Source organism: Vanellus vanellus, assembly GCF_965231255.1.
Source record: "Vanellus vanellus genome assembly, chromosome: Z".
Lineage (NCBI taxonomy): Eukaryota > Metazoa > Chordata > Aves > Charadriiformes > Charadriidae > Vanellus > Vanellus vanellus.
In genome coordinates this window covers 49787727-49809991 of record NC_138908.1, presented here as the reverse complement: position 1 = coordinate 49809991, position 22265 = coordinate 49787727, and the positions used below count along the sequence as shown (strand labels likewise).

Here is a 22265-nt window from a genome sequence, read left to right as displayed (position 1 = left end):
AAGCAACACGGACAACGCTGTGACTTTGCTGCTGCTGCTGCTGCTGCTGCTGCTCTCTCTGGCCAACAACTGACGGACATGCTTCAAGGGTGACTTTGAACAGCAGACGTCTCATTGGCTAGTTAAACCAAAAATAATTAATTCCTTCCTTCCTCCCTCCCTTCCTCCCTTTTTTCCTTCCTCCCCTCCTCCTTTCTTTCCTTCCTCCCACCGCAGCATCCCAAATGTCTGGAGTAGTTAATTCTGCCAATCACAAAACCTCCAAACTGCATTTGGCATCTGGTGATAGCCCAACAAAAGCTGTCCAAAAGGCAATTAACAGACTGCAGTTTGCAGCCTGTTCCACCTAAGACTTTAGAGCACTGTAAACTTTTTCCAATATTTGCAGTAATTGCCAAAATGTTAAGTGGCATTTTAGTCAGAACAAACTTTCAACGAATCACAGGAAACATGCAAAACTGAGCTGAAAGAAAGTTTTCTTTTAAAATGTTTGTTTTCAATCAGCATCTGACTTAAACTTAAAGAAACAGCTGAACTAATTCCCCGTCAGCTGAAGACAATCTACATCTGTTGTGCCATAATTCAGAGTAACTGTTTTCCTGTCAGGATTTGAGCCCAGCCAAGTAACTAAGCACTCAAATCCCCACAGTTGCTTTGCAACTTCCACAGTCAGCCCAGCCTGCAACAATAACAACACACTAACCACCTCTTTCTACAAAGGGGCTCACAAGCTCCGCAGGTGGTAATTTGCCACGTGTGATTCACAGAGAGTCACATTTGAAAGAAGATGTACCCCTTTGGCGCACTGGTTTGTCTTTTGGTGAAAGGGCCTGTCGCTTAGCTAAGCACAAACTGGAGGCACAGAGCACCATCTTTTATAGGAAACATCCCACAATCTGTAAAAGAACTCAAGGTCCAGATTGCAATATTGTTCAAATTTTCTGATCTGGCGATTACATCCTCACACTGTTGTAAGAGAAGGCTCAGATGTTCTAAGGATCTTATTTTTGGCCTATTTGTGGTCAGAGGTTCTTAAGTGTGTGGAAATGAGACAAGGAGTACAAATAACTTTTAAAAAAAGAAAGTGGATATTATGTTAACAACTTCCCTTTGCAAAGATTATTAATCGGATTTGTTCAGCTGTCAGTATTTGATGGAGTATCGATGGAAAGGATTTCTTTTCCCTTTTGCTGTATCTCCTTACTATCCCTTACGCATCCAGAGATGCTTTTTGGTTTGAAGTAAAGAATACTTATCTTGGTGGAGCAAACTCAACATCGCTGTCAGCAGGTGCTCCTCTATGTAAGGAGAACGTGATTACTTTACCTCTACTCTAGTTTCTTCTCCAAGAAGGCCCCAGGAGGGTCTTTAAATCCTTGGGAAACAAGCGAGCTGAACACTAGTTCAGCATAATATGATTCAACATTTTTACACTCTATCTAGACTGTGGAGAGGGAACACAACCACTGCATATCCACATGTGTAGCTTACGGCTTTTCTGAGGGGAGGGAGGGAGGCATGCCAAATAAAGGTCAGCAGCAGCAAAACTCTTAAATATACACACCTCGAGCAGGAGGAAGCTTAACCTCCCTTCCCACTGCCCTGGAATCCTCTCCTGCCTCTGATTTTCTGCAGATTATCTGCTGAGCCTCCTGAAGTCTTATTTTCAAGTGCCGGTACTTTTAAAAGGTGGTACATTACCTAGGGTGAGGTTTACACGCTGTTATTACTTTCCAGCTTTCTTTTGCGAACAGTGTTAGTGATGGCTCTGCAGAATCATGGTGACAAACAGAGTGGATAAAATTTTTATTTCACTTAGACCAGTGAAATTTCTTGAAGGCTATTATATTCTTTGTGCTAAATAAATAAATAAATTAGAAGGTACACATACCCAGTCTTTACTGCTCACATTAACTGCATTCATACTATGTCCACCTGAATCAGTTTCTACACTATGTTTAGAAAAGGCTTTGATTCAGATAATACGCCTGGAGGCTTTCTAAAACATTATTACTGCACATTCCTAATGCTTAATAAATAATAACTTATTAAGAAGCCATTGTTACCGATGGAGAACTTTTCAAGGACATGCCCAAGCTGTTACAGGTTGTGTCAACATCCAATTCACAAATGAAACTTCCCTAGAAGCCATCTTTTATCTCTATCAGTGCACTAATTGTCCCCTCACTCTGGTTTGACAACACAATAAATCTGATTTCATAGCTACCGGTACATGACCAAATGCCATGTCCACATGAGACAACCTGTTTATCTGCCACAAACTCACTCACTTGGCCAGTTCAGATTTTCTAAACCACTCTGACAGGTTAATTTTGTGCAGGCAGGCTCTCCACCTGAAGGGAAATTGTTTTTCTCCATCACTCTAACCTTATGCTGGATCTGGTACTTTCTATCCTCTTGAAGCCAGCAGGAAAACAGAAAGCTGACATTAGGATGACGTTGTGTGCTTTGGCTAATTTGAAATGCAGCTGTGCTCACATTTGATTTGGATCAAACTTGTACTGATCCAGTAGAGAACAGATACAGTACTATTAATTGTGGAAACATGGCCTCAGCTCTGCCTGCTCATATTTTTGAACTGTCCTCTGGTGTATATATAGGTAAACATGTTTCTGTTTTCACAGATGGGCTCTATTTTGGGACAGAAAAGCAACAATTAATGAGTTTGAGCTATAGGTCTTTCTACTGAAAGCCAATATACCAATCCCATGATTTCATCAAAAGTACAGGGTAAAACTTCACTTTAAGCATTAAAATCTGGCACAGGCTGGTTACAGCCTAGGACACATGTAAATGACATCTTGATAGTAATCTCCACAAATTAAGCCAGAGTTCTTAATTGAGCAGCTATGGACTAAGAACGCATAGAAACCACTTGGAACCTCTTGGCTGAATGAACAACAAAGTGCAATAGAATCTCATATTTCAGGCAATAATCTGATCACACAGAGGATCAAAAGATTTTCTACAACTACAGCAAAACAACACAAAAATGTTATGTTTTGTCAGTGTTTTGTTTGGGATCAATATGCAAGGCAATATTCCTGATGCGTACATTTACTTCTGGTTTGCCAAAGTTCATTGTTTAGAGCTCTGAATCTGTGAGCAAACCCACATGTCCTAATTCTGGGGTTTGTGTTTTCATCAAAGGTCTTACTTTCTATTTTTCTGTGTGTACGGAGAGGCAATGTTCTAGGGAACACTGGAGAAGTGTCACTGCAGACAAACTCCTTCAGTACTGATATTTAACAACCACTCTACCACTGAGATTTACTTGCTAACACAGATAGGTTTGTTATCCATACAAATCTCTTTCTCTTGTTGAGAAGGGTCTGAATGCACCATTTAGCACAAACGGCTCTTTGGTTACTTTTTTGGGGGGTGGGATATTGTTTCACATACCTCCAATCTTGGCATTAAAGGCGATTCCTACTGTGCAGTGTGAGTTGTTTGCCGTGGCTGCCACTTCTCCAGCACAACGGGTTCCATGCCTGCAGTCAGACAAACATTTTTCCAAGTGAGCACAGACTGTTGGGATTAAAGGCTTTGAGTTTGCTCGTCCTCAGGTGCTAAAAGCACAACTATCCACTATCTTGCACTACTTAATCCCTGGTAGTTATTTGTACCCATATTCCTCTGAACACATTTTAACATCATTATCACAATCGTAACAAACTCTTCGTCACAGGCTTTCTAGCTACTGGAAATATGCATAGTTCATAACAACAACATAGAACGATGATACATAGCCCACAGCAACAGAAAGAAGTCTTGGATACCAGTTCTTGATTTTTGAACCAAATCTTACATTACAGACAGCATTTTTGTTGTGCATTCTCCTACAACCACTCAGTTTGCTAGTACGTAGATCTCCACACAACCTGCAGCAGACACAGCATGCACCGCACTTTTTCCATGAGGAAGATGAGATTGTGCCAATGCCCACATTGGAGATTAGAGGCAAGCCTAAGACTGTCTGTGTGCCAAGTGTGCTCAAAGCTTCTACATAGGCCAGCCCTGGTCATGCCTTGGGTCAACCCTGCAAATCTGCTGCCTTTCCGGGAGCAGAAAAAACAGATGAAGTACCTCCACATCAGAGGTATACTCTGTGCCTGAAGGCAGAGCTGGGCTGCAAGGGTATAAACTTAAGAAGCTGCTGAAGGAAAATACAAAACCTCCAGTGGTTGCTCATCCCCTTCTGCACTGTGCCAAGCCACAGTGGGATGCCTTGCCTAGCCCTCATCCATGCTCTCTACAAGGTGACTAGTGGTCGTCCATAGGGCCATCCTGCTTCTTGTGATTTTTGCCTGCAATATAGGTTTCACAGGGTTTTCTACCAGTAAGTTTTGCCCTCATCCTTGAGCAGTTAAGCAGCTCCGTCGCAGAAATGTGACACAAGCAACAGGGAGCAGAGAGGGAACTTTACAGAGCTGCTGTGGAGAGGAGATACGGAGTGTCAGACCAGACAGGAAAAGAGATGAGGAGTTGATGAGACAGAGATAGAAAGATAATGTAAGGCTTGGGTAGCCACAAAGAAAGAAGTTTAAAAAGTCAAGGCAAAAAATGGATAACAACATGGCAAGCACTTCAGAGGAGGCTAAGTGAGGTCAGTTGTGTACACAGGCACTCTTCTGCTGGTAGTGGTTGACAGACTGCTTACACAGACATCTGCAGAACACAAGTGTTTTTGAATTAAAGTTGACGCCCATATTACAGACAAGAATCACAGTTGCTTTCTCTTGGTACAGCTTGTTTTGGGTAGAGTCACTCCCTATTTCCTTGTTATTAGTGCAACTTTTTGCCCTTAACCTTTTGAGACACTTAGATGAGAAACACTAAAATAACTTTTTTGGAATAGATTATTGTAAAACAAGAACAACATATAGGAGTAGGAAAAAAAGAGAGGAACTAAAAGATTAAGCAGTATTATATAATAAGCATTAATATAAGCATTATTATATAACAAAAAAAAGTGATCAATTGTTAGAATTTCAAAGGAGATCATTCAGTTTATCAGATAAGTAAGATAAATATAATCTATAAGAAAAGTGTAACCTTTATTCACAAAATCAAAGTGACAAGTTGGATGCTGATAAATCCTAAAGCTGGATCAAGGTTTCACAATTATACGCATATCTCAACTAATTTCCTATTAAGCTGTTCACAATTCATCACTGGGTTGCCAAACTCGATCAGAGAACTTTTCAAGGCTGAATTTGAAATTTACTTTTCATATGAAGCCTAATTTTCAAGCCTAATTTTCTTCATTTGAAGAAAGCCTGTTTAGGTCTAATTGATAAACCAATGTTTTATCTCAGAATTATTTTGAAAAGCCTGAACTAAATAATTCAGGAATCACAGATGAAAACAAGTTTTAAAAAGATCCTTTTCATTTTCAAGTCTTTTCAAATAGTGTTCTAGCTCTGTGTTTGTTTGAAGTAGTCTCTTTTTAAATTGTATTAATATTTATAGGAAAATGCCTGTCTTAAGAATTATTTACAAGACACAAGATTCCCAAACTTCCCTTCTTTTCATTATGATTTTGTAAGGTGCCACAAATAAGTTTAGAGGTGTTATCGCTCAGACATCAAAGCACGGATGACTATACTCTAGAAATGTAGAAATACCCGCAGACATCACCTCAGTGCATATAATTTATTGATAAATCACTGCCTGCCTGGTGAAAGGCATGTGGTCGAGCCGCAGCTTCCCAGAGGGAGACTGCATTGGCAAGAATCCCCTCCTGGGTACCAGTTTTGGGAGGCAGTGATGGGAGGAAGGTTTTTCAGTAGGGAAAGAGGATGGATGGAAACCACATCTGTGGGAGGGAGGTTGCCTGAAGAAGAATGGAAGAAACAGCTCAAGTTTCTCCACGGTTCCCAGCGGAGCATACGGGTACCTGCTACTTTGTTAGCTACATCCACCGAGCACCATCAAAAGGGTTAGATTTCCACCAGATCACCAAACGCACCCCGGTCGCCCCAGGGCCATGTAACATTTGTAGAGAGGAAACAGAGGGGCGTAGGGGGATCACAGCGTGACTCACTTCCCAGCAGCAACCCAGAGTAACATGAAATTAAGAGCAACACAAAAATGTAGCCTGAAGTCCAGCTGACGTGGAAGTAGCTGCGGTGGTAGATGTTACTTCCCTAAGAAGTACACAAGGCTTTAAAGGTAGGGTATGGAAGTATCATGACGCATATTTACCGAATTAAAGCACAATAAGAAATTTTGTACAACTTTCTCCTACAAAAAAGCATATTCCAGAGAGAATTAGGTCTTCAGACAGTGTTACAACATGTATGTTAAATCAACTTTGCTGAATACTTCATTACTCCTCACATATTGGAAAATCCTTCTTTTTATCATATTTTAAGTCCATTAATGGTATAAATTTATTTTGTAAGCAGGTTTTTATGTTGGACCCTTGCTTCTCGGCCAAGATTATTGTTAATTGCATTCTACATTTATAATGGAAATCACAACATTAAAAGTTGTTTTATCCATTTCAAGGTCATATGTATAAAATTGCACTTACAAAACCAGTTTCCCACTGTGTGAATTAATCATATTTGCAACTCAATTTGTTTTAATATGTTATCTTTTATGGGTCCTTTAAGTAATATTTCAATTATGCTGTGAAAGAGAAGACTTTCTTAAAAATCTGCATATAAAAATTAAGTTCTTTCCACACTGCTTTTAATTTTCTCTGTCCTTGATTTTTGCGGGAGGTCTCCAGTTTGGAGCAGACTCTTGAATTCTGCAGTTAAAATTAGAAAAGCTTTCTGATTAATCATTATACTAATTTCTTAACTACCTTGACAAACAAATATGATGAAACTGATGCCTGAAATTGATTAAGTCTGTCTAAAGCTACGAAAACTTCTACTGAGCATGAAATCCTGAAAACTTCAAACAGTTTATGGAGGCAGCATAACCAGTAACAAGAGGTGAAACAAGAGGCATGTTCAAGTTAGCATTTTTTTGTGAAAGTATATATATCGTATATACACACAACAATCTCCTGTCTTTGTGGGATGGTGGCATCACATACAACATGTTTAAAAAGTTGATGCAGTCCTAGAAGAATGGGCATGACTGCCCTTCTACAAAGGCCTATCTTGATAAACTTTTAAGGGTCGATGCTTCGTTTTGCTGGATCCTTTGCCAGCTTATGTTGAAGGGAAATAAGTTCCCAGGCTATTAAATGGCACTTTGAAGAGACACTCAGCTAAAAGGTTTTGCATTTGTCCTTTGTGTTAATGTCAGGGTGATGTAGGATCACAGAATAGCAACCTGAAAGAAAGCTTGATTATGAGACATTCTGCCCATCTACAAAAGTGTCTCCTACCTGGAGTTTAATAGAAAGAAAAGGAATGGAAAGAAATAAAGCTTTTTTGTTGTTTGTCTCATAAGGAAAGGCATGAAAATCGCTATTCAAAGACAGAGTTAGGCTCAAAAGGCCATCAGGTACTAGAAATAAGATGTCACAGGCATTATCTTCAAAAAAAGTTGTACTTAGTTGCTGATAAGAGTTGGCCAGCACTTTCCACCATGAAACCATCTTTTATGATTCCGCCTAGCTTTGACTCCTTTAGCAATTTTTTCCATTCCAGGCAAATACGTACAACTTTTTCAGAAATGTATTTATTTTCATTTTTGTATATGAGAGAAAAATAACACAAAGAACAAAGCAAATAGCAGGCAATTAAGATTGATTTTCTTCTCTTTTTATGAGGACATTTGTCAGTCTGTCATTAAGTCAGTAAGGTGTCAAAGACTTACTCAGGAAGACCGTAGTAAACATTTTTTTGCCTTATGATGCCCTCGCTATTACACAGAGAACTTGAAATAAATTGTTGAAGAAGTACACTTCTGTGGAAGGTGTATGTTTCTTTTTTTCTGCTGCGTGCATGAACAGTGCTTAAGTGCCTGGATGCTAAAGGTACAGTTTTTTGATGGCTCTCTAAGTATAAGATAAGAGAAATTCAAGAGCTACACGCTAATCAGTTACACAAAGTAACTTTTTTCAGTAACAGATTTTTTTCTGAGACAGAAATGCCTCAGTATTTCAGGCAATGATGGAAAGAGAAAAGGTGCATGTTCTGTGATTAACTATCACTCCCCATCCCACCAACAAAATTTAAACGTAAGACGTTCATCTTTCAAAAATCACTCTTAATTTGCCTTTCAGGAGAGGAAGAAGATACGAGGCATGAGGAACATCTTAAGATAAAATTAATTAAGCTCCCCTCTGAGTGTTTAGAGTAAGGAAATATTCAAGGTTAGTGAAGACAGCTGCTGGTAATTTCACAAGCCCTTGCCGTGTAAATTGGCTCTGCATTTCAGAGACTCCATCTTTGACAGCTATTCTTCGAATTCCACAAACACTCTGACCGTGCATTTCTTTGCCATATTTAACTCTTCTGGAGTTCATCAAGTATTTCAGAACACAAAAAGCTCAGGGAACTGGAGGATTTAAAGCCCTCCAGCTTTTCATGACACTAACATTATAGTCCAGCCCACTTCAACCTGTCACCAATGAGTCTTTTCAGAATGGGAACTTAAGTAGAACAGAGTTTCAGAGCATTTCAATGCAAGCCCATCACAAACATCTCTGGGCACGCCAGTAATTTACTGAGGTTTTCTAAGAGATATGCAACACTGAAATTAGTTTGTAAACAAATGAAGAAAACAGTGGGAGTTTGGGGGGTCATTTTTGTTTGCATGTTTGGGGTTGTTCGTTTGTTGTTTGGTTTATGTTTTGTTTTTGTTTTTTTTTTTTTTAATCCAGGGAAATGTTTACAGAAAAGAAGAAAACTTCACATCCTTAGCAAGTTCTGTGCTGCACATATTGTAACAGTGGGTATTCAATAATTGTGGAAAGGTTAGAAGAGATAGTCTAAAAGTTTACATAAGGTTAAATAAATTTTAATAGGCTGTGTTTGAGCAACCTGTTTATGGTAATCGCGAATTTCCTTTCTCAGCGTAATTATGTAATAAACATATTCCCTATGCATAAAGGCAATGCATTAATATTAGAAAAAAAATTACTTAGTCTTTATTATAAATTAGAGTAGAATCCCAGGGGTGGAACCTGTAACAGGAACCAACCTATGTAGTTGGTGGACATTGAAAATTACAGGACTAAAGGAACTTTAAATGTTAAAATAATTTTCAAACCTCTTTGGGGGGAAGAAGAATGGAATTTTAGGTAGCCATCGTTACCTGTAGGAAAATATCTGAGTTGGCATTTATTTTTTGCAAAATTAATCTTTAGTTAAATTTTCAAATGTTTTCAAAGATTTCTCTTACACTGGAATATATTTGCAAACAGGAAAATGTGATATTTGAGACATGACAATGTAATAACTGCTGGAGAAAAAAATATATTTTAACAGCAATGATCAGAAATGCATTTTATCAGAAACACATTTTATTGCATCCCAAAGCAATGTCTTATGTAGTGCAGAAGACATAATATTTCAGACTTGTTCATATATAGACGGTCTCTAATAATCTGGAGGATCAAAAAAAAACACTAGACTGGGATGTTGTTCTAGGAACATCTGAAAAAGGAAGTATAAAGGAACTGCTAAAAACATAGGCAAGGAAAACCTTAATCTGTAGCCTTTAAACACAATGTGTTACAGCTGAAAAATACTACTACTACTACTACTACTACTATTAATAATAATAATAAAGCTATTTCACAAAGGAGAGATATTTGGATACTAATAGTGGAGAAAGAGATGACACAGTAAATGTGAAAAACAAGTTACACAAATGTTCAATGTGAGATATTAGGACAAATGCCAAAGGCTTGGGTATTACATCACAGACAATGTCCTGTTTCTGAGCATGACAGTGTTGCAATGTGGTTACAGCACAGGACTGGAAGCTGTCTTGAGTCAAGGTCCCCAAGGCTAATGACTTTTTGCAAGATTATGGGAAGTTACTTAAAGAATAACTTGAAAATATCTCATCTATTTCTCACAAATAAAATCAAAGATGACAGCATTAAAACAAACACATGGAACGCTTCACATCTCAGACACGCACATCTTAAACTTAACAGCGTGGGTAACAGCGATGCTGCCTTGCCACTCTCTCTGTTTGTTAGCTGTTAGTAAGCAGCTAATTTGTCACAAGTGTGAAGTTCTGATGTGAGCCCAGCAAAGGACTATGCTTCCATAATATTAATTACCATTTCACAGTTTTTGTTTTGTGAGTGGGCAAATGAATTTTAATGTATAAAACAAATATACTTTTTTTCTGTATTTTCTACCAAAGGCAAAACAATGAATAAAAGGTCTGACGGAGCCAATGAAATATGACATAGAAAGCAACAAGCAAAACCAAACACAATCATCAAATAATATATTTAGCAAAGTATATAGTTTTATGTATTAAAAAGAAAAATAAAAATAAAAAATAAAAATAAAAATAAAAATAAAACAAACAAAAAAAAAGACGGATGTCTTAATATGCTTTAACCCAAAGTAAAGTTTTAATTCAACCTCTTTTCTGGAGGGAAAAAAGCCTTGGTAAGAAGAAATAAAATTGTTCCAAAGCCCAGCAAACAACAAAACCTTCAGCCGAGCTTTTTTTTTTCATACAGACTTTCACATTAACTGTACAGTAACCTCCTTAAGGCAGGTAATCTCTTGTTCTCATTCATTAAAGCAAATCACAAGTATAAACAGTACAGTTTAGTTCCTGTGCACTGGAATTAAACCCCTTCAGCAGCAACATCAAGGCCACTATTACCCTGGAACAGTATATCGTTACCTAGATATACCTAATCAAAAGGACTATTTTATTTGCTTTTGAAACTGAAGGATATGAGGCTGCTTAGACTTTAGGGCTTCCCGGCCACATAAGCGAAAAGATGTTTTTTTAACCTAATTCAAACTGGTTGAGAGGCTGTAGAACGGATGGAAAGTCATAGAACAAGCAGGATGTGCTCCAAGCAATTCTGGCAATCATTTTATGTATATGAGGGTGGTTGATCCCTTTTTGTGTGCAGCCTGAAGAATAGAGTAGCATAAACACTTGGGAAGAACTGAATATGTGCCTATACTTTTCTCATTCTTAATCTGTGAGACCAGACAATTTTATCACTTCATTCATGACATACAGAAAAAGGGACAAACGAAAGCCCATTTTCAAATCTTTATGGAATATGGCTAACAAAATGGCAAGGGGAACTACTGCATTATACAACTTAATGGGGGAAAGAAAGAGACAGACAAAATCAGGCATGTATTTTTACACAAGACAAATTGTTGTAATCCCCTTGTAAAAATGATTAATTTAGCTAATTTTTTTACACTTGGAATTACTGGTTCAATACAATAATTAAATTGTTGCTTCCCATTCTGCAACAGTCTGAGTCAACAGAATGCAATCCTAGAACTTAGATTCTGCAGCATCCCAATAACCTTACTTACTTAATTTTTAATAACAGTAAAGTAACACTGTACTCTCGCAGAAATAAAGCAATCTTTGAAATTTCCCAAGGCATTCACTAAAAATACCAAACAGAATAAATCACATTCCCAGTACCACCTCCTTCTGGATTGGGACACTGTATCTCTGTTATACATTAACATTGCCAGCAGATCACAGCAGTAAAGTAACCTACATTGGGTCATTCAGTGTTTCGAGTATACCTGGCTGAAATCCACTTCATCTCCACAAAGTAGAAACACCTTATTTCTTTGGGGAGAAGGAAGAATAAATGTGGGTCTGTGGCTGCCTCTCTGCCGTTTTCTGTGTAAGGCTGGACATAGCTGGCACATGCGTTAGGTCATCTGTTGAGAAACAGTTGATGTCGCCAGCAGGTCCTCCAGATACATCTCATTTTTCAGTTCAATATCAGCATATAGATAATACAAGCAATATATGCATGGAAAATATATTGAAATCATAGCAAGACAAATCCTGAACGTGGAAGCTGCAGAGGAAATAATGACCCTGACAGTTCATACTCCCATGCTGCAGTCAATGCACCATCTTCTAAAGTCTTTATAATGCTATATACATGCTTGAGCCTGCAAAAGGATGCTGCCCCATGACAAAGAAATGCTGTCTGGATACTTACGGGTCCCAGCTGACTAGAAAATAACTCAGCAGGTGCCTCAGAGGCACCCTCTCTTTCTCTTTCCATTTCTTTCTATCCCCATGCAAGAAACTTCTACATCCTTGCAAAAAAATCAGTTGTGACACAAAGGTCATCCTGTCATTTTCATAGTTAATGCCCTACACCAGATTTCTAATTGAAAATACAAAACCCCCAAAGCAATCAAACAAACACCGAACTTGAAAACATCCATGTGTCATCACAAAAGGAGACTGGAAAGAAATCTGTAAGTCAACAGGAAAACTCACAAAATCATGAGACAAATTTCTAGATGTTGTCAGCAGATGTGTTCCTTCATCAAGAACCATGTCTATAATGTTTACAAATTGCGCTGATTTAAATGGAAAGATGTAAAAGTAAATGTATTTAAACAAACAAGCAAAAATCTTAGCAGTCACCTTCTTATACCATTTTAACAGTGTTTTATATCACCTTAATTTATGCTTGTTAATGACAAAAAAAATATTTCCACCTGACATAAGTATATTTAAGATGAGACTTGGAAAATAAGTCCTTACACTAATTCTTCTCGTGCAACTATATGGGTAATGAGCATAGTTTAAGGTTTTGTTAATGTTTTCAGAGTCTAAAATTAATCCTAATTGGGAAACAAGGCCTCTGATTGCAAAGAAAGTCAGCATCACTCCCAATATTAGTTTACAGAAATCAGAAACTCTTGGTATGCTTTATGAATCCCTCCTATTAACTTAATTTTACTTAAGCTGCAGGTTTATTTATTAAATTTCACTAATGAACCATTGTCAGTGTTTCTGAATATACAGGTATCTAAAGCTGATGATGTATTATAATTTTCAATATTTTTTAAAAGATTTAGAGTAAGAACTGGAATACTGACACAATAACTATTTTGGCTAGGCCATGCACTTGCTATTCCTAGGAAAATCCACCCATATTTATTTAAGATAACCTTAGAAAACACAGGCTTGGACATAATGAGTAAAGCTCGCTAGAAATTTGCTGCTGAAAATTCCAGATATACCACCTACAGTGAACATTCTTGTACTTGAGAAAGCTCACTGTGTACTGGTTACACTGTGTGATCTATATGGCGGGCATAAAGAAGAGCTTTGGATAAGATGGGCACAGGTGAAGTAGTCTGTCATCTGTTTTTTGAGCAAAGGGAAAAAATTATTAACTAAAACCTGCAAATTTGCTTTCCCACCTGCTTGCATTTCACCACCTTTTACTATAATGTCTACTGACTTTAAAAGACATACTGTTGCACATCAGGAAATACTAATATTCTCATCCTACTGAAAAGGTACCAAGAGGTTAAATTGCAAATCTGAGACTAGAAGGAGCACCTCTACTAGAATAGCCCCAGCTTAATAATGGTAGCTTTCAGAATAAATATAGACATTCTATACCGTTTCCTATGCTCTGTAAGCAAATCATCATATCGCATCTGTAAACAAAACCAGGAATAAAACTGCCGACTGAAATTTCTCAGCATCCTTGCATAAGCTAGCAAACTGCATTTAAGCCAGTGAGAGGCGAGTATTTTGTTCCACGTTAGCGCTGGCCCACGGTAGAGGTATGCCCTCTGAATTGAAAAACTTTACATTGCAATCTAATTGTGCATGAAGAAACCAAGTGCTGGAATTTATTTGGCTAATGCTTTTCATCTATTTGATCTTATAGCTGGCAAGCTGATTTCTAAGATTTTCAGGGGAACTTCACCTCCTTTGGTGAGAAGTTTGCTATGTATTTGAAGTGTCCTGTATATCTGACACCTGCAGGTATCACAAATTCCTCTGACAAGTGTATCTGCTGTTGCTACATGCAGTACCTGAAATGATATAATGGAAGTGAAGAAGTAAAGTTATTTTTCTACTTTTCTTCTATTGTTTTCTAACGACCCCACACTTCATCCAGTCATTTTCACTGCTACAGGTGTCAGTTATGTGTTGATTTTCAGGGACCACTGGACCAGCACAGCAACTGTGGGACCAACAGCTTGGCAACAGCTCCACATTTGGATACTTCTCTGGAGCATAAGTCCCTTTTACCAGAACATGCCTACACACACAGAGAGTAACTTATCTCGTCGCAGATCTGGGGTCAACTTCCCCATGAAATTGGGCTCACAGGGATAATGCTTCAGATATCTATTACCATAAAGAACCCTTCCAAAGATATTAGAATTACTCCTGGGAACCAATACATTATTAAAAGGCTGGCATATTGACCCCGGCAGCCAGCTAGCCCCCACCCAGTCACTCGCTCCCTCCTTCCCATTGGGATGGGGGAGAGAACTGGAGAAGAAAATGTGAGAAAAACTTGTTGGTTGAGATAAAACAGCTCAATAAATAAAGAAAAAAAATAAACCAACACAACCAAGTGATGCAAAGGCAATTACTCATCACTGCCCACCTGCAGAGCAATGCCCAAGCAACAGCTAATTTGGAAAAACTGCCCCCCAGCTTTAGTGTTGAGCGTGATGTTATATGGCATGGGATATCTCTTTGGTCAGCTGGGATCAGCTGTCCCAGCTGTGTCCCATTCCAGCCTCTTGTCCACCATCAGCATTCTTGCTTGAGGGGGCAGCGTGAGAAACAGAGAAGGCGTTCACGCCGTGCAAGCACAGCTCAGCGGTAGCTAAAACACAGATGATCAACACTGTTTGGTCACAAATCTAAAACATAGCACCATAATGAACACTGCCCCAACCAGATCCAGTACAACCTGGTATAACTAGGAAAAACAAGCCATTAAAAATGCTTTATCAGGACTGCTCATGTTCCTAGAGCACCATTACTAAAACAACGTAACACTAATGCCTATGTTCTTTGTCACCTTAAATTCATGTCCAGGTACACTCTGTACTTAGGTATTTTATCTTGCATTCCACATCTTCTGTTTCACAAGCTTTGGTATGACAGTATATTATCGGTCACTATTTATCCTGATTCATGTTTTTTATCCAGACTGACACCAATATACATCAGCTGGAGAGATCTCAGATGCTTGGGCAATCTCCTTTTACTTAAAAATCTCTACATTAGAGTCCAATCATTTCTGTGCAATTAAAAAAACAAATGAAACAGAAAAAAAAAAACCTTTTCAAAAATATGTTGCATCAGTTGTACTCAAATCACACCTAGGCAGAAACAAAAAATATCCTATGAATACAAGAATGCAGATCTGAGGTTTCATGTTTAGACCTCCTTGGCAGGAAAAGTAGTCCACTGGACATCCCAAAAACAGTTCAGGGGAATGCTTTGAGTGAAAAAAGAAATTCATGCTTTCATTCAAGGAAGATACTGCCAGATGCAAGGACCCTAAGGTCATAAGGCAAAAAAGAGGAGCAATACAGTGATGTGCAGACAGGTCGCAGACAGGTTTTTACCTATTCTGCATACTCCATTTCTAATAGTGGATGACTGCTGTGACAACGTTTTAAAGAAATGAATATTTTATAACTCTGGGTCTCCACCATATTCCAGCTCAGAGACATACTTCCTACCTATTTTGAATTCTGACTGCAATTTCAATTGCACTGTGCAAGATACGTACCATGCTTAATCCTAAATTTCATTTGATGCTGTTCTGCATTAAATAGACCTCTCATTTCTCTTTAGAGCTGCAATTCGAAGATGACTGAGAAAATTGTTGAAATAAGCTCAAGTCCTACTCTTATCTGTATTGATAATTGTTTTTTAATGAAATTTATATCATTGATTTGGCAGGAGCAAGGTTTGCTCCTAATTGGAAAAGGTGTTTCAGCATAAGAAGTCTAACTCTCACACACTCACTACACTGCAGAACAAGTTAGTAGCTGTTCATATGATGTTTATGGAGTGTTAAGAAGAGTAGTGCAGGGACATAAGTTTGGGCTGAAAGCAGAAGTAACACATCATTATGCTCTCTTTGGCACTCTTTGACACCTCTAGCCAACAGCCTCACCATCCCACATGTTGGAGAAGTAAACAGGCCATAGTCTCTACCTCAGTTTGCCAAAACCAGAGATTTGATGATTGCTGTGGGACCCTATAGCAATACAAATAATTTTCAAAGCAGGTTAAACTTTTGTAGCATAGACCACATCAGTGCAATCTACATCTATGATGGACAGCCATTGCTTTAGTTCTGGATCTGAATTTCTCTATCTTGATTGCTTTCCTTCAGGAAAAAAAAAGTAACTTGTTTTCAAGAGAGCAATCTGACTTTGCTTAAAGTGTCAAATGTAGTAATTTGACTGTGTATCTTTAAGAAAAATTACAAAATCACAGTAATGTAAAACAAGGCTAGAAAAAATAAGCCTGCCTACAGCAATAAACCTATACAGATGCATATTTTTTCATTTGTCAGAAAAAGCAACATCTGAGAGTTTTATCCTGAAAATGTCTTATAAAAACACCTACTAAAGCCATTAAGACATTTGATTATAACATAACTTTGCAGAGTTCAACTGCTAATAGCATGTTATTCAGAAAAATGCTTCAATTAAAAAGCTTTTGACACTGGATTCACAATTGCTTTATCAAACTTGCAATTAGAGGTCTGTTTTTGATGCCACAAGCATTAAAGGGGAAATCTATACTATACTTTGTGCATGTATGTGCTGGCAGGGAAGTCTCAATGAACCACATTTTGCACTGTGTTTGACTGAACTGACTACTGTGAAATCAGCTGGCAAAGCTAATTACGACATCCATAGCGTGGATCCACTCTTTAACTTTCTCTAAAGGGGACAACACATAGAAATGTACATATGCTTTCAAATTCTACTCGGCTGTAGACCCGTATGTATAAACCTATGCAACTTGAAACTGGTCTACCATTTTACCAAATCAAAACTTGCCTACTGTAGTTGTAGACTCTGTCCTCCTAAGTTCAAAACCTCAAAATACAGACGCATACTGAGAGGAAATACCAACTCTGGGAAAAAGACCATCTGAAAAAAAACTTTCATATCTAACTCTCCATAAAAAAGAACTCAGAGAAGTGAATGCCACAAATACCTTAACTATCAAAGCTTATATCCCTCCTATTGTTGACTTTGAATTGGAGGGGAAGATCTGACTCATTGTTATCAATTATTTACATAAAAGAACTAGAAGCGGTTGCATAATGTTTTAGAATTTCTTTTTATTTGTGAGCTCATTGTCTGGTACTTCAGTAATTAGAAACAGGAAAAAGGCTTTCCTGTAGTGTTGTGGTTAAATGTTCTGAGACCATGAGAGTCTTATACATTATAAAAAGGAAGAACACTGCTCCTCAAACACCAGTTAGGCAGTGAGAAATACCACCCAGTGACCGATACCAAGGTAGTGAAAAAGGATTATTTTTTTCGTCTTCGAGCAACTGGAATTCTGGCTGAACTTTGTTTTTGTTTATTCCTCTGTTTGACTTCTCTCACTTTCAATGACTACTCAAAGAAATGTCTTTCCTTTGGCTCTCAAAAAATTATAACTCATACCACTTGTGGACTTCAGAGGGGGTTATGTAATGCAGTGTGATAATATAATGAGCAGACTAGAAGAGTTTACCAAAAAGACAATTTTTGGCAGTTCAACAAAACTTTCATTAGGATATTTTCCACTATTGAAGCTAGAACCTGGATTAAAATGCTACTGAATCAAGCCCTGTAGTCCAATGAATTTTTCATTGTCAATATGAAATGCTCTTCAAATGAACACAAGTTTTATTCTGAAGCAGGAAAATGAAAATTTCAAAACGTCAACAATTAGCTTGTTTTCTGTTCTGTTTTAATGCAGACCTTCTCTCTTCCCATAGGTTAAAAACCCTTTTTAGATTACAATAAAAACATTATCAAATGCACTATGTGGTGGAGATTAATCCTTCGTGTTTCTACAATATTTTTCCTTCAAGGAAAAAAGCTTTCCTCTAAAAAATTTTACACACGTGCATCAAGTCCTTCAGTCCTTCCCTGAGAGAAACAAAGGATGTATGATGATTACCCCTGAGGTACAGCACCAGAAGGACAGGCATGTTTATTGGGTAACAGCACACAAGGACTCTAAGTAACAGTTGAAACAGAAAGTGAAGAAAAGCATGCTCCAAATGAATCTGTAAAATTATCCTACTTCAGCACAGGACAATTCTGCAAGCTGCAATGTTTGTCTCCCTTATTTTTACAATTTTGCACTGGGACCTTTAATTACAGCAACTGGCAAGCAACACAGATCTAATCTCTCATGATCTCCATGCTGCATCATGCCCCTAGGCACTTGGTTGTGTCACTGGATCGTAATTAACTTGGAGGCTAGCTGATGAATCACTAACGCCGCTCCTTGCAAAATGTGGCAATCTCACTGTAAGCTGACACAGACTGCACCCTACTTCATTATTAACATCTGCTAAAATTGCTGCACAATAGGATATGGTGATAAGGCCATTGAGTTTAAAATCAGAATAGAACCAAAACACGATAAATCAGGATTGCAATCTCTGACTGAAGCTTCTAGACCAATGATCTCTGACTGTTTAGTTCAGACACTGGTTTTCATAAATGAACGCTTCACCACTTCAGAGAAAATAATCCAAAAATCTGCAGTTTCCTAACAAAAGGTTCCTAACCCAAAGTCCATTAAATTTGCTGTGACTCTAAGACACACTAGACACCTGACGTTCAGTCATTGGTACCTGGAATTAACAATGCCATGCGCTGGCACTGGACAGAGCACGCTCTGCCAGATGACACCATTGCTGAATCCTTTGGGTTTTAAGACTGCAGAGGCTAGAGAAAGTCAAGAAGAAAAGCCAGACCACAGAAAAAGCGCAGACACAATGGAGCTTCCCTCTGAAAAAGGCCTTTTCCTGGGAGTTGATACATTGCTCCAACTTTTCTCTAGCCTCCTTCCATGGCTAAATCACTGGCTTTCCCTGGTCCTCCCTGCAGTTGTGAGCCTTGGGATCTGCAGTTCAGTCTTGTTTGAAAGCCTCGTGCAAGCAAAATCAAAAAAAAGTAGTGACTAGTCTAGAAAAATTGCCAAGGTCTTTTACTGTTGTTGTGACTAGCCATCTGACAGCAGAATTGTTTTTTACACAAAACATAAAGCACAAGATGGTGCAGCGGTGCTTCTCAGCACAGCTTATCTTACCTTCAGTTTTGTCTGCAGCACAGGACAAAGCCAATTTCAAAGCAATAGCAACAGGTGTACACTGGCAATCAAAATGCATAAACTACATAGACAGCCCGAATTGTCAGCACTCCTTTCTCTCACACTGCTGTAGTGTGAACCTTTTTGAGATGATCTTTCAAGCCAGCGATGAGAGACTTCAGGCTCCCTGGGTTTGACTGTGCTCAGTTCTTCAGATGTCTGCTCTGAATAGTGTCACAGCAGGCAATGAAGCTTTTTATTTTTACTTTACTGACCATCCAGGAGGCAACAAAAGCTGATCTGCCTGTCAAATACCTAGTATCCATTCTGATTAAATGGCTCAGGACATACTACAGGTCTTCGACGGAAGCAGACAGTATAAGCTAACAGCTTGTCACTCTTGGAAGAATATTAAGCCTTTGTCATTTTATTAAGCATCTACATTAATATGACTGACAAAGGAAAGCAACAATGAATCGGAATGGATGCCACAGAAAACCAATGTCAATATGTTGGATCAAGCAGGACTGAAACCCATTAACTCAACTTTTTTTGCTGTTGTGAGAAAGGATGTAAAGCTGTCCAGATATCACAAACTTTAGACAAAAGTAGCTTGTGTTTCTTATGATTTCTGAACAGCAAAAGTTGTTGTATCCCAAAAATCTTACACTTATTAAAAAATAATTTAGAAGGTTATTAAAGTAAGTTATTTATGTAGTGGGATGCATCACTGAAGAATGTTGAAGAGGCATCCAAAAAGTGACTCAGTATCTCCAAAACAGCAACGACAGCTTACTTTTACTTTTTCTTACATAAGTTTAATAAGAACTGCATTAAAGTCAACTGGTATTATTTAAAGAACTTTTTTAAAAGGTCCTCTATTTTATAAAAGTACCTCTCAGCAGAATAAGACATAAGCTTTGAAATATCATCTCTGAGAAGTTTCTTATGAAACAGAAAAACTCATTTTCCTTTGGTCAAAAAAGCAAAATTTTTTAATACTGTGAATAATTCTGTTTTATTTCTGAGGCTATGCAATGGGTAGCGTACCATTTCAGTGATCCCATCTGCATTCTAAGGATCTGTGACTGATAATGCCTAGTTGTTTCAACACAGATGGTTGCAGGTAATGGTAGAATAACAGAAAAAGAATAAAGCAGCAGTACTCAGCAGTAAACCAAAACAAGATGCTTTGCATAGCAGGAATGACTTCATCCACAGCTGACTGTTGTCTTTAGCCTCTGAGCAAAAGGAAGCTCTAGTATAGGCCTGTACCATTTACAAGCTTCACGACTTGCTGCCAATTTGTAGAAACCAAAGTAAACTTCTGGCAGGACTCCTACATACCATAGTAGTTAAAGAAACTATCGTCCCACCCTGATTTTGACTACAAGCCTTGAAAGATTAGTCTAATGTTTCTTTCTACTCTCCTATTCTCCTTAACTAATGGAAGATTTATTGTAAAACTTCACAAATACAATTTTTGAAAGTGCCACTCTGGTTATTTACAGTTGCTTCACAAACCCCAAGTTAATTTTTTCTAATTTCTTTTCCTCACCAATAAGCCTTGGCAACAGAAAGCCTTCATTACTAATTAAAAGTGAAAAGCCAGTGAACAGACCCAGTACCCTGATGTTTCACAGCTGCGTGCAAAGCTGCCCAGAGACACCTACTTATTTTTACAGCAATCCTTTTTACTCTTTATCATTCCACCCCTTAAGGTTGGGTTACAAAATGAGGCAGAATAAACTAGATCATTTCATGAAACGATAGCGCATTTGTACATCCCACCTTTACTGGAAGACACAAATCATCATTACGCAATGTTGTCCAGTTGCTATAGCAGGAAGCAGGAATCAACCAAGTTGATCTTGCACATTATGAAGTCCCTGCAAAGCACGGTGTTCAGAATGTTCCCTGGTTGTGGTTACCTCAACTGCCAGGCACAACTTGGGTATCTAGTGCCAAATAACCACATATGCTGCATAATCAGAATTCCTGCCCTGATTTCTAAAGATATTTTAGACACATAAAAATATACATAGGCTACTAGTAGTGCTTTTCAGTACCTATGTAGCCATTTAATTCTTGTTGAGTCCAGCGGGAACTACGGAAGGAAAGGTCACATCCCGAAAAGTTGAAGGTGCTTAGGTGCCGCTCAACTGGCTCCGTGTATCTGCTAATCGGAAATACTGAGCGTCTAAGCAGAGGTTGGGCTGCCTAGTAATCTTACACTGAAAGCATGCTTCATGTATCCTCTGTGTCCAAAAGCTGACTCTACACTGACTCTGTACCTCCTGGTAACACTGATGAAGCCCAGTACAGCACAGTATTGGCCCTTCCACCACCACATCTCACTGCAGGACCTTAGGGGTTAGGCAGTGAGGGTATTCACCTGGAAGGCATGGTGCAAAAACCCAAATCCCACAGTCCTAGGAGAGAAATGAATCAGTACAGTTTTATATCCCATCTAAAACTCTAACTAGCAACCAAACAGAAAGCAGCCTTCCTTCTCTGGACATGCTTTGTAAGAAAGTGATGACTTCAGTACTCAGCCAAAGAACAAGATTCAGCTGTGATTCACAGCTGGAGGTACGTGGCTCCTCACAGCACCAAAGAGGGTGAACCGCTGAAAGTGCACCTAAACTAGGACTCCTCCAAGTGTACTCTTGCCATGCCTCAACTCCAAGGACAGGAGCATCTTCACAAAGGTGAGCCAGGATGTGTCCCTGACGTGTATGTGGGGATGGGGAGTGGTGGACAGTAGGAGAGAGGGATGTACTGTGATGTAAACTGGCAGCTGAGCTGAGGAGTACTCACAGAGGACCAGGCTGACCATCACATCTTTTCTCAAAACTTCTTGGAGGCCGCTGCTAGCAACCGCCTGTCTATCACACTCAGTTTTGTGGACAGTAGTCATAGGCACTTGGGGCACTGTCATACAGTCATCTTACGTCACTGAAACTGACATTGCAAGTGAGAGGTTCAGGCCATGCTTTGTTGTCCCCACT

General features: G+C 38.6%; 1 protein-coding gene across 1 annotated transcript in view; it reads right to left on the bottom strand.

Moving 5' to 3' along the window:
* Positions 1 to 22265, bottom strand: part of PCSK5 (proprotein convertase subtilisin/kexin type 5) — a gene marked incomplete at its 5' end in the record, with an annotated part of 199614 nt that overhangs the window by 88722 nt on the left and 88627 nt on the right. The window contains one exon of the mRNA XM_082497728.1: positions 3424 to 3512. Coding sequence (XP_082353854.1) covers positions 3424 to 3512 — 89 coding nt within the window. The remainder of the gene's footprint in view (positions 1 to 3423; positions 3513 to 22265) is intronic.